This window comes from Cryptotermes secundus, unplaced genomic scaffold (assembly GCF_002891405.2).
Source record: "Cryptotermes secundus unplaced genomic scaffold, Csec_1.0 scaffold124, whole genome shotgun sequence".
NCBI classification, from domain to species: domain Eukaryota; kingdom Metazoa; phylum Arthropoda; class Insecta; order Blattodea; family Kalotermitidae; genus Cryptotermes; species Cryptotermes secundus.
Window position 1 is genome coordinate 1020799 of NW_019735462.1, and position 16579 is coordinate 1037377.

Genomic DNA, 16579 nt, shown 5'->3' on the forward strand with positions numbered 1-16579 from the left:
GTCCTCTCGTCAGAGAAGGCGCCCCACAGAAACAAGACCGTAACTGTCAAACGATAATAATTAATATCTGGTCATGAGCCCCAAATGGGGCTCGACACCAAGACTTACTGACTGACTGACTGACCGACCGACCATCAGTCACAGTGTAACTGTAACTCTGACTCTGATAAGACAGTCTGGAAATAGCCGCCGAAGGACACAGTCTTGGGATAGCCGCCACCAATGACAGTTGAGATCTAGCCTTTATACAAGACAGTTGGAACCCACCCTTCAACAGCACAGTTGGAACTTAGTCGCCAGAAGTCAAGTGATACCACAAGCGATGATAACTGTATGGTGATATAAGTGTGAGTGTCCAATAAAGTTTCGCTGAATCCGAGACCCACGTGAATTTATTTGTTGCGTGACATACCCAACATGTGACAATATCACTACTCAAATTAACTAAGATCAGATAAATTTAACAAATGTGACTGAAACAAAATTTCTGGGATTAATTATTGATGATACTCTTTTGTGGAAAAAGCATATTGATATGTTATTAATAACATTTTCATTGCATGTTATTCATTGAGAAATATAAAATATATTGTCCCTTTAGATACGTTAAAGCTAATTTATTTTGCTCATACACATTCTATCATAAGGTATGGTATAATTTTCTTTTTCAGGTGACTCGCCTTGTGTTAACAAAGTTCTTGTTTTGCAAAAGAAAGTTATTAGAATTATAACGAATTCTGGACCAAGAGAGTCTTATAGGGACATTTTTAAGAATTTGGAAATAATGACGTTCTGCTCTCAGTAATTCAGTACTTTTATACACAATTAATAGTAAACATTTATTTAATTTTAACAATGAGATTCACAAATATAAAACTAGAGCCCTCAATAATTTATATTTACCTGCAGTTAACCTAACAAAATACAATAAAGGTGCATACATATCAGGTATTAAAGTTTTTAATCATCTTCCTGAAACAATAAAAATGTTGGCTACTGATGGGAGAAGTTTTAAATTTGCATTGAAGAAGTTTTTATATCATCATTCTTTTTATTCCATGAATGAGTATTATCAACATAATTGGTCATAAGTGTGTACATTTGTAATGTATTTAATTCAGTTAATATAGGTAATTTAAATAAAATTGTATTAATTCAAGTTTTATAATAAGTTGTTTTTAAATTATGTTTATTAATTAAAATCTTATTAATTTTTTACTTTAGATTATTATTTATGTTAATCGATTAATGTAAGTGATTTTTATTATGTGATTCATGTAATTTTGTATGTGTATCTTGATATATCTATTTTCAAAGGAACTATTTCGACATCCTAGGTTTGTTACCTGTATGGATATATGGAAAAAAAAGGAAATGAATGAATGATGACTGTATACAGCCGAACAGTGTAATGTGGAAGAAGGGTGACTATATAATAAGTTGTATTTAAGACAGAAATATATGTGATATAAATGATATATTAATGCAGCAGGATGCTTAAATATGGTAGTAGGGAAAGAAAACATCAGGTTAATCCGATCTATGACAGTTTAAACTGAGGCACTTACAATGTTTCACGAGAACTTAACCAGGATTCAGACTCCTTCATCTCATGAGAAGTTATTTCCCAAGCCAGATCTCTTTTGTCCTTCCTAGCACAGTCTGGGTGGCATTTGTCATGTACTCATATACCAGGCTCTTGCGCAGTTAACTGCACAAAGGCAAACTTAGTAGCTTTGTCAATGTTTCCTGCCATCATAAGAAACAAATGAATCACCGAAGTACATTACAGGACAGCTGACACTAGGAAACCGTGTGGCAACACAATTGTGAGAAGACTGGCATGCTCCGTTGCCTGGAATTTGAGTTTCTCAGTCTTTCCATGAGTTGGATTACCGTTTCCACAATTTGCACTGCTCCAATAAGTAACATGTGTTCAACTCAGGTTGATAACAGTTATCAGAAATTGTGGTTGTGTTGTGGTTGCCAGTTCCTTGATGTGCCCCCCGCTGTAAGACAGGCATCTTGTCTTCTTTGGTATGGATGATTACAGACCACTGATCAACACATACTTTGTAACCCGTGACATATAGGTAATAGTGACCTGTGGGAGTAGTCAGAAATTTTGAAGTATGTGGTGGTCTACACAATGATCCGTAGTAGTCTTGGAGCCTGGCTATAATCCATTGTGGTGTCCTTAATTTATTTAATGGCGTCTGATCAGGATCCTGTATTTATAGCATCGGCGATCAGTGGTGCTGTTTTGTAAAAGATAATACTGCATGTCAGTAAGTACTAAGTTGTGAAGAAATTCTGTGGTACATGGAGGTACATGGTATGCATTAAGCTTACAATATAATACAGAGATTACTTAAAATTAACGGACAGCACACAATGTAAAATGGCCCACAAAATGTGATGACCATTGCATATTGTACTGTGTATATAGCTGCGTGCTAGCATGGACTGTGGTGTCCGGTGTTTCCATGGTGTTTTAAGTTTTTGATAACCAAAAGAAAGTAATCAGAATACAGTGGTCTATTAAAATAATTTATGACTGGAATTATTGAGGCCCTACATCTTTTACTGAAGCGCAACATTTTCAATCCTTTGATTTGCTCAGCAGAATATGATATGTTGGCTATGTTAATGTGGAATTATTTCTTTGATTTTGTGTTGTATGTCAGTACATGCTCAAAGGTTTATATAGGATTTGAAGTTCTCACAGCGGTGCTCATGAAGAGTTGTGTCTTCTGGACTGTTACCCATAGAAAGCCAACTGGCATTTCAGAGGAATATGTCACCTCCATTTTCAGAACAGTTTGCTGCCAGCTTCATGCTTTCTTTCTTACTTGCTTCATTCTTCTAGCCAGAAGATGGAGGTAACGTTCGTCTGACTTTTAACGGACTGCAGGGCAGTATATCCCAGAAAATAAACCTCCTTAAGGTGTTACATAATTTCATGTTTGCTTAATTTTTGTACATTATATGCTATGAATGTGTGTATATATGTCTGTGTTTTTCTTTGTACAAAAAAGGTAATTATTTAATACATTCACTGCCAGTTGAAGCGTTTAATGCAGATTATAATTTCATATATTCTTTTTCTCTGGGTACTGCTGCCACTGTTTGACCTATTGTACCAGCCCCAAATATTACATGACGATGATTTTGGAGCAGTCGGTGGAATTTGAATTGGCAGGGGAACTGAAGTACTTGGAGAAAACCTGCCTCAGTGCCACTTTGTCCACCACAAATACTGCATGACCTAACCTGGGCTGCCGCAGTGGGAAGCTGGCGACTAACCGCCTGAGCTATGGCACCACCCTCAATTTCATATATTCTAGTACTCATTAATTCTAGACTGATTTCTTCGTGTTTCAGTGTTATGATGAGTCTAGTTACTCTTTTGGGGAAATTTGGAGGTGAAGTTGGTCAGGATAAGGTGTATAAACGTCCATTAACAATTAAAGGTAACTAGTCAGAGCATTGTAGTTCTAGAAATTAATATTATTGTGGAATTATATTAACACTTTGTGGACCGCACATCCTATAAAAGGTTTTTCGCTTTTAAACATGGCGGACCGTTCACGTGTTAACAGGTTTTTAAAACACGATAAGTTGCAACACACTATACATCTCTCTGGCTCCACCTAACTAGCACATAGCTGCTTGCAGATGCGTTATAAGGCTCTGGAATGTCTGCTGACCAATCAGTTACTAGACCTCGCTGTAACTCTGTGCCCCTGCAAAGGAAAATAAATGCCTTTATTTCTTCAAGCTTTATGTAGCAAGCTGTCAGTCAGTAGTTCAGTATGGATCAAAGACCAAAGCGGTTGACACCCAAGCAATTTCTTGGAGAACAAGAAATATCTGACTTCTTCTCCGATGAGCTGACATCCCTTGTGAGTCTGCTAGTGATAGCGACTCACAATCTGATAGTGAGTGTGGCAGGGGCGAACAAAAAATTGTGACCACAGACAGTGAAAGTGAAAGTGACCGTAGCTCCAACGAATGTGCAGGTAGCAACATTGCGGGGACAGCCACATGGGGAAAAGTAGACAAAACGCCTGCTTTGGGACAGTTTACTGGGAATCCAGGGGTGAAGCAAATTCCATCGGACCCAACGCAAGTGTCTGAAGTAGCGGAACTGTTTTTGGAGATAGTTTCTTTGACATGCTATGTCAGGAAACTAACAGATACTATCTCCAACACTGTGAACATTATGACAGAAGTTACAAGGCGTTGAAGTGGGTGGATGTCATTTCAGCACAAATGAGAACATTTTTTGCGGTTATCTTTCTAATGGGCCATACAAGGAGGGATAATCTGAAAGAGTATTGATCAACAGATCCATTTTTAGAAATTCCAATTTTCGGCAAACTAATGAGCCATAAGAGAGTTGAGCAAATTTGGTGGTGTTTGCATGTCAATGATAATGAACTGCAACCACAATCAACTGGTAGGCTTTTCAAAATGCAGCCCTTATTGAACTTTTTCGTTCAGAAATTTCAGACAGTTTATAAGCCAAACCAACAACTGTCTTTGGACAAATCTGTGATTCCTTGGAGGGGAAGGCTTCGTATGCGAACATATAATCCTGGAAAACTTACAAAGTATGGCCTACTTGTTCATGTAGTTAGTGAAAGCACTTCAGGCTATATTGGAAATTTAGAAATTTATTCTGGTGAAGGAAAAAAATTACAAGAAACTATTGTTTCTGTTTTGGAACCCTGTCTTGATCAAAATTACCATGTCTATCAAGACAATTATTATGACAGTGTGGCAACTGCAGAACACCTATTTTCAAGAAAAGTATGTGTTTGTGGAACAATTAGGGTGAACAGAGGCCTTCCTCCAGATCTGAAATAGGAATGTAAATCCCTGAAACGTGGTGAAACCACATTCAGGAGGAAGGGGGATATTCTTCTTCAGTCCTGGAGGGATACTCGTGTTGTGAATATGATTTCCACAATACACAATTCGAGAATGGTTGATGTTCAAAGGAGACATGGACAGGTAAAGAAGCCTGTTTGTATTTCCGAGTATAATATGTTCATGAAGGGAGTTGATAGAGCCGATCAGTACTTGGCCTATTATTCTCTTTTTTGGAAAACGGTAAAATGGACAAAGAAAGTTGCCTTGTGGCTTATAAATTGTGCCATTTTCAATTCATTTTTGGTTTTCAAAAATCTAAACCCTCATTCAGAATTGAAATACGAGGCATTTCTGCTGAATGTGGCAAAAGCCTGGGCTACAGACCACATGGTGGCGGCAGACACAGTCTTGCTGCGACCAGGCCCATCTACTCCTACCCCACGCAGGCCTCATTTTGACCCCCCTGGGCGACTCTCGGGTGATATGCAGAAACATACCCTCGCGAAAATTGTGAAGAGTAAACATTTCAAGGGGAAGCATCCTTCTAGGCAATGCCATGTTTGCGCAGTTCACAAGAAAAGGAGTATGACTATCTACATTTGCAAGTTTTGTGTAATGCCACTTCATGGAGGGGAGTCTTTCGAGAAATATCACACCCTCAAGCACTTCTAGGAGCATTGGTAAGTGTTCTAAAAAAATTTTAGCTCATAAAATTAATTACGAGATTTTATATTAATTTTTAAAGTGAACAGTGCACAAGTTAGGTTACTAGGTATAAAAATGCCGGTCCGCAGGTTGATTTAAATATTTAAATTGCCGGTCCGCAAAGTGTTAACAGAAGTTGCATTTAAATAAAAACCAGCGTGGAAAGATTTAATTAAGTCTTGCCAGTGATGAAATATTGAATTGTGTAATGAATGTGATGATTATTTTCATACATGCACTACCAGCTGAGGCATTTGGTTTGTGAAATTTATTTAATGAATGTAAGATTGTAGGCTACTGTATGCTTTTTATGAATGCTTAATTTTTTCCAGACTGGCTGAATGAAGGTGGCTGTTTTGTGGAGACAGTACTTTTGACATTTGCAGTATGTAAGGTACTTAACAGCATCTTTTGAGTGTGCCTTAAAAATTTCAAACCAATCCATTCACTAGATCAAGACATCAAAACTGTGACTAATGAGTGCATTTTTAGGTATGTGAAGTTAAATATTTTCCATCCTCTTGTGGTAGTTGGCATTTAAATCCCTACTGTTATGAAGGGGTTAAGGATACAGATAACTTACTTTTTGCCTATGGTTTGGCCTTGTAAAAGATTGGTTAGAAGAAGTATACCAAGAAAGGCATTAGAAATAAATTTTAAAGGAAAGGACTTGCAAGAAGCTGAAAGAGATAGATTGTGGGAAGAGAGAAAAGATTTGGAGGAGTTTGTTGAACATAAAATGAAAACTGTCCTAGGGAAGGGGAGAGAGGTGACAGAATTGAACATTTTGTGATTGAATTATATTGTCACTTCTAGGGTGGTATGTATGATGAAATTAATGGGTTCAAGTTCAAATGATTGGATTTATTAGTACTTCTGTTACACTCTATTAATTACAATTAGTGTGGCACTGTCACTGTTTCTACTCCTTATAATTCACTGTTACACACACAGCAGTCCTCTCTTGGTAATGCAATTAAAACACAGGAACTAGCACTTCAAATCTCTCCAGATATCTCTGTACTACAGGACACATAAAAGTCTTCAGTGTCCATTAACACTTCACAGCTGAATCCTTACAGCTCCTTTCCATGATGGTTTCGTGTCCTCGGCTCATGGGTTCTCGGCTGTGACCAGCTGTGACTTGTAACTGCCCTGAACTGAACTTGCAAGTCAAAGTCATGTTGCCACTGACCATTTAGTCAGTAAGTCTTGATGTTGAGCACCATCTGACCAGATATAGATTAGTATTTGACAATTATGGTCTTGTTTTTAGGGGGAGCCCTCTCTGACAAAAGGAGAGTTCTGTCTTTTGTATACGCTTCTGGTCCTTGCCACCACAGTCTTGGGTCCGAGTCCCTTGGGACTTGCGACCATATTTTGTCTCAGATTACTGAACTTGTATCAAAGTCACATTGAGGCTGACAGTCAGTCAGTAAGTCTTGGTGTTGAGCCCCATATGGGGCTTGTGACCAGATTTTTATTACTGTTTGACAGCTATGGTCTTGTTTTTGTGGGTCACCCTCTCTGACGAGAGGATGGGTCTGTCTTTTGTATATGCTGCTGACACTTGCCAGCGCAGTCTTTCTCGGGTCTGAGTCCCTTGGGATTTGCAACCATGTTTTACTGTCTCAGATTTGAGGCTTCCCTTTTCGTCACCTCCTGTGACTCACAGGGTCACAGTGGAAGTAATTGACCCCGCCTCCACACGGGTATCTTAATTTACTTCTCTTATAAGCGCTCTCCACCGAAAACACCCATTATTGCAGACATGTTTACAGTTCCGTTGTTTAGAAACAGATTGCATAACACTGATGTTCTACTATTGCTTGGCACACATAACATAGAAAACACAGCCTCCTCTATTGTTGAGTAACCTAGCAACTGACTTTACTAAGAGTTTGTCTTCTCGGAAACTCATTTACCAACTTGTTGCCTAGCAATGGGTGTACATGTAACAATATCACTCATGTTGTTTGTTCATTAATACTTTAATCTTGCCAATGATGATATATTGAATTGCATAATGAAGGTAATGATTATTTTCATACATGCACTACCAGCTGAGGCAGTTGACTTATGTGTTTGTAAGCCCTGTGTTGCTCGTTATTTTGTTGTTTTTCATGTATACTTTGTATTGTTTCAGAATTGTATTTAAGGGAATCCAGCTGTTTTCTGGAAATGTTGCTGCATTTATTATTAACAGATTTCCCTAATCAGCATTTTAATATTGCTGGGTTTGTCAGGGAGGGCTCACAAGAAGGTGCTGAGACTCTTCAAACAGCCGTTCATTCTCTTTCAAGAAAGTCCAGGATGTGCATAGAGATTGTGGGAGACCATGTGAAACAGCTGTAATTAGCATTGTAAGTTAGTGATAATGTAATGTTTGGCAATAAATTTGTAAACGCCCCACCCGAATGCAGTTTAGAATTTTAAAGGTTGAAATCAAACGTTTGTACAACATTGACCCCAGATGACCTAACACTCCACTGAGATACTGAAGTTGACTCTCAGGCCATACTACGTAGGGTACATAGGGTATGTCATTTTTATTTTAGTATTGGTACTGAACATTGGTTACATCCTTGGTCTTAATTAATTATCATGCCATGAAGATGTGTGGGGGAGTGGATGTATAGCTCCAGAGAAGCAGTCCCCTGGTACTTATTCTATAGGAGGCTGGGTCTGTCCAAAAGCCTGTCAGCATTATGAAGAAGGAAAAATTCTCTTGCCTGCACTGGGAATTGAATCCTGATCCCTTTGTTGTCTTGCCTGTAGCCAAGTTCCTATACCAAAAGAGTTACCACAGCTCCAACTGAACACTGAAGTCTGTATTCTGTTATCTCTTTGGTTGATTTATTGAAAGGTTCATTTGGTTACATAGCAGTATTTTTTAAACTGCACAGATTAATGTAGTGTCATGTGAAGTGGGGAAATGATCATGCTGTGTTAGGAAAGGAAATGGAGGAGTTGTTTGGGCTGTCTTGTTTTACTGTCTTGAAGAGGATTATAATTATTCATGGAGCTGAGCCATTCTTGAGGAATTGCCAATTCTGCAGCTGCTCAGGAATTTCTCAGCATTTTATAGAACCCAAAGGTTCATTACCATGTTTACAAGAGCCCTCCACTGGCCCCTATCCTGGGCCAGATCAATCCAATCCATACCATCCCATCCTATCTAAGATCTATTTTAATATTGTCCACCCACCTATGTTTTGGTCTTCCCAGTGGTCTCATTCCTTCTGGTTTCTCCACCAAAAGAAGAAGATAAGTGAATAAATTGGAAAGGATGTGAAAGGCAGTGATCGTGGCTGATTAGATATGCTATATGCATTTGTCTAGGGGCACTTCTGTGAAGCTAGTTGATGAAGCTTTATAGCTTGAGTGAACTTGCTTGATGAAAACTATGAGAAAGTCTATAATAATAGTTACCTAGCAGAAGCTTGAACCAGGTACCTCTGAAATATATATCTGAAGTATTACCACACCACGAATCTGCTTGGTGTGGTGATCAAGGTAGAGTATGGGTACTGAGAAGACTCTGAAATTGAATGAAACATATAAATATTTTAGATTAAAACTGCTGTATGCTTCTTAAAGTTCAGCTTTATTTGTTGACATGTCAGTACATGCTATTTCCATCCTAAATCAGTTACAGCAGCCACTACAAGTACAAAAATAAGTGCATCAGTTCAGTACTTAATGTTTATTTTTCAAGTTTCAAGTGTAATTTTTTTGATTGGGTGTGAAATTTATTTAAATATACTAGCATTTTAAGTTATATTAATTAATGCATTTTCTCTAACATTTCAGAGAAATCCGATGCTTCCATCTTTCAGTAGAAGAGTAAAAGTTTCTCTTGGCGATGACCTACCAGGTACATGGCATCACATGCCAAAAGACAATAACGCTGATAATAACTGCTGTGAGAAGCTCAAATCCCTGGACTGCTGTGCCCAGGATATTCCATGCTAGCACAGACCATAGCTCACTGCTTTGCCTAGAATATCCCAGTCCGTAACACTGTGTTTTGTTTTATTTTTCATATTAGATCTGTATGATTAGCAACTAAGTGTGTACATTTTGCTATCATTTAACAAACATTTGGAAGCGTTTTACCCTTCTTCCAATCATGATAGGTTATGGAGTTTATAAATAATCAGCAGTCAAAAATGTTATGAATGGTTTATACCTAGTGTGTATTCTGAAATGAAATGTTGTGACAGCTGACAGTGGATTACAGATTTTAACAGACTGTCTTCAGAGCCTTATTGCAGAATATTATAGGTATACAATTTGCTGAATAACACAGTAAATTATAAGGAAGTCAGTTAACTCTTCACATGTTACTTCCATGTGTTATATTGCTGTGCCAGCTAGCATGGTGACAGCAGAACCTGAAAGTCCTGCATCACTGAGATGTTGGATTTGTCTGACTTTATCCACATTGTTTTTTGTAATTACAGTATATTCTTTCTAATCTGGATTCTATGACGGAAGGATAATCTGGATTTGGTGATAATCTGAATTGAACTTGAGTTGCATATTTACTTCATTTAATGCCAGACATACAAATATTCCTGTCATCTGGCATATGACCTTGTGTAGTCAGATGTTTCAGAGGAAAGTGCTGCCTCTGTCTTCAGGACAGATGCAGAAGTAGTACCCTGAACACGGAGCTAGCACATTCCCCCACACTGTAGGATCATGCTATATCCATCTTAAGGCTACTAGCATTCTTAAGATAGATGCAGCAGGTTCCTCCAAAATGCCTGTAGATATCTGCCAGACTACACGGTGTCACATCCCGGAAGACAGTAATCATCATAATCATTGCCATGAGGACTTCAAATAATACTGTGTAGGCCACAGTTTATATATCTCTGCTACTTACCCTTGATCTCAGTGACTGATACTCCTCTTTTCAAATAGTAACCTTTATTTATCCCTATAGCTTATCTTAACATGTTTTTTTTTCATTGCATGCTTTGATTAGAGACCATTGTTCGCAGAACCATTTGGGTGATGTGACTGGATGAAATTATGTCATTATTTATGAGGTCTGGTATTGTTGCTTTCTTAGACATTGTCCCATGTTATTGATGCAGGCTAGCCATTCACTTCAGTGAAAATATGATGGAGACAGTACTAATATATATACCATTGTGTCTTTTTCTGTTTGAGTATTAAAATCATTGCTGAGAAAATATGACTTCAGATTAGTTGAAAGTTTTTCATATTTGGGCGCTGAAATTTTATTAAATGTAAAAATTAATGTATAAAGTGAAACTGCAGGTAGAATTTGTAAAGTAAGAAGTAAAGGTATCCCTGTAACAGGCTGTGGAGGCACATAGGATGATTGTGAGATGTTGAGGTTCCCACATTTTCTAGACAATTGGCTCATAAATGGTGGAAAGGTTGTCAGCTTTACACGCTGGCCGCCCTTTACCCCTAAGAATATTCCAAGAATATTCCTGGTACTCATTTCTGTTAGAGGCTGAGTCGACCCCAGGGCCATAGTGTGGCTGGAGGGATTAGGTGAATTGAAAAAATTCACCTCATCAGGATTCGATCCCATGACCTTCTGGCTTGTAGCATAGTGCCTCAACCAACTACACTATCACGTGCCCCAGGTAGAATTTGTAGGTGTGGAAAATTTGGTCAGTCTGTTTTTTTTTGTTTGTTACTCGTATTTATGTAAGAATGCTATCAGTATCTCAGACTGTATAGTTTCAGGTTATGTAAGAATGCTATCAGTATCTCAGACTGTATAGTTTCAGGTTAGGTAAGAATGCTATCTGTATCTCAGACTGTATAGTTTCAGGTTATGTAAGAATGCTATCAGTATCTCAGACTGTATAGTTTCAGGGATGGAAATGGTCGCGACCTGATCTGAGTTTTACTTTCTGGGCATTTGCCTGGAGTAGGTAAGATTCCTTCGTGTGCATCAGAAATGAAGATGCCAAGTAAACCCACATTTCAGGAACCTATGGGGGCGTGTGGAAACCAAGTGAGAGAAGGTATGTGAAGGAGAGTATTGTATTGTATTGGAGAGGGTGGGTTTCCCCATGCACTTAGACCAACTGTTGGTCCATTGTGCATCCCCCTATGATATTCTACCAGTCTCTATTCCCTACCAGTACTGGTGCATGCCATCAGTCCCAACTCAGCCAGTGAGTTCAGCCTCTACTGGCTCAGCGGTATCTCGATGCTTCCCCCATCTGGCTCAGTGGTCCCCTTAGGACATGAGGTTCTTTTACGTGCCGTAAAGCTACGACATGGGACCCATGGCTTAAGTCCCTCCCGGAGGAATTGTTCCCTGAATTTTTCCACCCTTAAAAATTCTACGACCTCCACCGGGTTTGAACCCGCATACCTTGAGTCACGAGGTGGGAACGTTACCCCTAGACTACGGAGGCCGCTGAAGGAGAGTAAGTAAAGTGTAGGATCAGATACAAGAGGAATGCTTGTGTAGCAGGGTAGAGAAGACATAATGAAGTCTGTTATAAAATTACTCACTCTTGTGGAAATATTATTGGATGATGATGTTGATGGGCATGTTAATCACAGTGGCTGCATATATGTAAACCCTCATTAAAATGGACCTGGATATAATGGACAAAATGTGTACAGTTGTGAATTTTTAGAAATGTTGAGACGCTGAGAAGGTTTTGTAGTTAGAAAACTATAAAATAAAAAAGAACAACAATACAAAAAGCTTTATATAATCACAGTGTGTGTTTCTTTGTTATTGGGCATATTGGCTGTATATTGTATGGTGTACTTCCATGAATACCCCTGCACTCAATTATGGTAGACATCAGCAATAATGGACACCCTGTCCCCGCTCTTAGTCCGTTACATTGAGGGTTTCCTGTACGTGCTTAGGTTGAAGGAAAGTTGGATGATGGGCATATATATTTGCATTTTTCTTCATTTCCATATATCCACCTCATGAACATAATCTCTGAACTCTGTGGGTTCTGCCACAGGCCAGCCCCTCTTGCTCATGGAACTATGGCTTACGAATCCTACAAATAAATCATTATGGTTGAAGTAACTCAGGAAATCCAGGAAAAAGGTCTTAAAAATGAATCGTTACTTAACCTAACACAGAATGTAACAAAATTAATCATCACTTCACTTCATATTCTAAGACAGTTTATAAAGGGCATTTAAATTAATTGTTCTGACATTGTCAGGATACAGTGAACACAAACGGCATGGCAAAGAGTGGATGCGCTTCACGCAACCCTACTTCAGAATACCTTTGAATACTGATTGCTACAAGAGAACATTTTCCATTTCCATGTGCCCTCTCTTTATTGCTGTCTTCTTTGATGTGAGTGGTGTAAGATATGAGCATTCCTCCAAACACTACACACTTTTGTACGTGGAAGCAATGTAGCTTCATACTGTTGACTAATCTTCAAAGTGTGCACATCAGTCATGTTGGTGCTCCGTGGAGTTGTTGTTTTGCAATGAATTCAGTTGCGAAGCATGGAAAGTGTTCACCTTGGATTGTTGTAATGTGCAACAAGTTCTTTTACCATAGGTCATCGAATATGGCAAATGAATTGCGAATATTTTCATCCTGCAAAAGAGTCATATCACATTAATCCTTTATATCCTCCTTGTTATGTCATGGAGGTGGGGCGTGAAGGTATCCCCACCGCTTCCACCACTATTATACCCTTAGTCCTTTCGACAGGGGTGGATGGGTAATCCCCACTGTCACCTTCTCTCTTGCAGTCACAGGGGTAGGACTAAGGAAACGTCTGAATAGCTTTCTCTATCGTTGCTTCGTGGCTAGGGGCTCACTGTTCACCGGGCTTGTCAGGAGGGCGCAGGTGCGAAATGTGGAAAGGGAGAAAATCACCACAAAAACCCACATCCTCACCCTATGCTACCNCACACCTCGTATAAAAAGAATTTTTAACTGCAGTGGAAGTATGTTACTGACTGAAGTAATTCCAAGGACCAAGAAAAACAACCGTATGTTGTATTATTGTGCTGTATGATTTATTCTTTCTTCGTGGTGTTAATGGAGTGAATATAAGAAGAGGCAAAACATTGGTATGATAAATGGGAAATTTGCCTGTGTTTCAGAGTAAAGTGATGGTTATAACAATGGAGTTATCAGAATTCTGACTCACTTATTACATTGAATCGCTGTTGTTCCATTAACACCTTAAAGGGCCTAATATCAGGTATACCTCATAGCTGGAAAGCACCACTGTACACAGTGTCAACGCAGATGTCTTTGATTTCAAGTAAAAAATGATAATGTAGTTAAGAATATCTTACCTAGGTGACAGCACAAATCAAAACTTGAGTGCTTTTAGAAACTCTATAGAAAATTTGTTTACCATAAAACGAATGTATGAGGGGTGGGCCATAATATTCTGAGCCCTTGCACCCCAGCCTTCAATGATCTATCATGCTTCCCCTTTTGGTTAATCCTTTATTAATCCTACACTTCAAATGAAATGTAGGACTTTGTTTATGGGGCTGTCACAGTAGTTTACCATAAAATAATGAGAATTCTAATATGCATGTACCGACTGTAAACAATCTCCAAGAATCATGGGTCCCACCTTTGTTGCAGTTCAGTGGCCTAGTACTGTCCTCAGAAAAGAAAGCTGCAAAGGGTTAACATAAAAATACAGTATATAGCTCTGTGTGTACTGTGTTTCTTGTTGATTTCCTTACTATTTATTCTGATGTATAGGCAGTCATATACTGGACAGCTAAGGAATTGATTGCCAGCAGAGTAGCACATTGTTCAGTATGACAATCCTGTCTATTCACCTCCATCTAGTGCTGAGGGTACGGATGGAGCTGTATCTTCATTCACTTGTATTTTAATGGCATGTTGCTTAATTAAGCACAGGGAAATTTTACATTTTACTTCATTCTGGTATGAGAAATCAGAATATTGCATGAACTTCCATACTTCAGTATATTAACTGGAGGCTGTGGTTATGACGTTTCCTGCCTGGACTGTGTTTGCATTTACAGCACGTCATATATAGGTAATACAGCTTCGGGACACTTGGTATAATGTTGCTTACATGTTGTGGCCTGAATTATGATGCTGTAGTCTCATAGGTGGGAAGAGGAATTGTTTTGTTCCTCTGAAACATTGGTACCAATCCACCAGGTTATAGCTCTGTTGGGCTCAAGCAGATAAATTTCTGACTTGTAGATTTAATGTGTTCAGTTGAATGTTGGTTTAGATACTGTCTAGGGATTTTTATGGTTTTTCATAGTCCCTCTAGGCAACTTCTGTAATTGTACCTTTAATTTGGCTGACTGCTTCCTTTCCAGTTTTTTGTTCACTTATCATCCTACCATTAGTATAGTAACAGTATCGTTAAATAAACTAAATAAAAAAACTATGAGACTACATGGTGTCATAACTCAGAAAACCACAGTCTCAGTCTTCACCACCATAAAAGCATCAAATTTCATGACCTTGCTTACCATGGAACAGTAGTTTATGAATTCATCAACTGTTATAACACCGTCATTATTCAAATCCAGTTTCTGTAACAGAAAAAAGAAGTATATTTTTATGATACTGTTATAATTAAATGATGTTGCATCAACTGTAGTGGTTATGTTGAATCAGAGTTGGATTATTAATGGAAAATTGAGATGGATTTGGAATGAAGGGATTTTGACATTTTAAGATGTTGTCTAAGCACATGCAAAGGAGGACTGGGAAGAACGTTAAAACTCCGATCAGGATATGACCAAGATTTGAACAGATTCTTTAAATCTTGGTTGGTCCTCATTCAAAGAGGAATACAACTGTATAGTGAGCCACGTTATGTCCCAGTTCACATTTGTCGTGTGTTAATGTATTTTATGCATTCCTTTAATTTGGTTGATAAAATTATCATACTGCGTGTTTATGGTTGTATGTTGATGTACAGGAGTTAAGACCTGTATTTATTATTTTGAGTTTGTAGTCTTGTTAAAATATATTATTTGAAATTTTAATTTTATTTCACTTTGTACATAACATTGCTTATTTTTTCCTGTTGAAGAACACAAAATGAACTCTTGAAATGGAGCGCTAAATATAAGATTTAGAAAGTTATGAAGATGAACTATGTTTGAAAATAAAGTTAAAGGCACTAGCATCAGATTTCATGCAGATAAGCTAGATATATTCAGAGCAAGAGGTGGAGACTAGTTGCAGTATATAGTGCCAGCATTTTAGCATGACAGTTAAGTATAGTTGGAAGACCTTGCAGTATTGCAAGTTATAGTTTGTTGTCTGATTGTCACTCGCTTTTATGCTAGAATCTTAGTATAGGAAGGGAGGTGCAATCACTGGTCTGTGGAATTAGGTATACAGGCTAGTCAGTATTTCAGAAGTTAGAGAACCGCTGAAAATATAGGACTCATTGCATATAAGACTGTTCGCTCATGGTACGGTGCATATACTCCGAAAGATGTTGTAGATGCACTATAGTACTTTTGCTTCTGAAGTGAGAGTTGCATTCAGATATGAATGTGCTTCACTGTATAGAATAATTATTTCAGAAGCGCATATAGAAATTTGGATTGTGCCTGGAGTATGATACCATGTAGTCTCGCAGATGGATACTAACATTCCGGAGGAATGTGCTACTTACTGTCCTGAATATGGATGCAGTGGATTCATCTGAAACATGATAACCACCTGTGAGACTTTACAGTGTCGTAACCCAGAACACCACAGTCTTTAAAGATTCACATGCATGAAAACATAAGATCTCATGCAGAAATAGGAAGATGTGTACCTTAAATATCATATTGACGTGCGACTGTGGGCAGTGATCAGCCATGTTGCTGCTGTCCCCCAGCAGCTCATATATGGCAGAAATAACAGCAAGCATTTCTGCTCTCGTAATGTACCCATCGTGATTTACGTCATACAGGCTGCAGAGGAAAATGCATGGTAATTTATATGACCAAAATTAACAGCCATGGGGCCATTTTA

At 38.4% G+C, this 16579-nt stretch overlaps 1 protein-coding gene across 1 annotated transcript in view; it reads right to left on the minus strand.

The window, feature by feature from the left end:
• Nucleotides 1-11931: 11931 nt before the first annotated feature.
• LOC111869276 (Kv channel-interacting protein 1) overlaps nt 11932-16579 on the minus strand; it is an 89472-nt gene continuing 84824 nt past the window's right edge. The window contains exons 9-11 of the mRNA XM_033753371.1: nt 16380-16518; nt 15070-15132; nt 11932-13177 (exon numbers count right to left, since the gene is read on the minus strand). Of these exons, the coding sequence (XP_033609262.1) occupies nt 13130-13177; nt 15070-15132; nt 16380-16518 (250 nt within the window). The 3' untranslated portion in view covers nt 11932-13129. The remainder of the gene's footprint in view (nt 13178-15069; nt 15133-16379; nt 16519-16579) is intronic.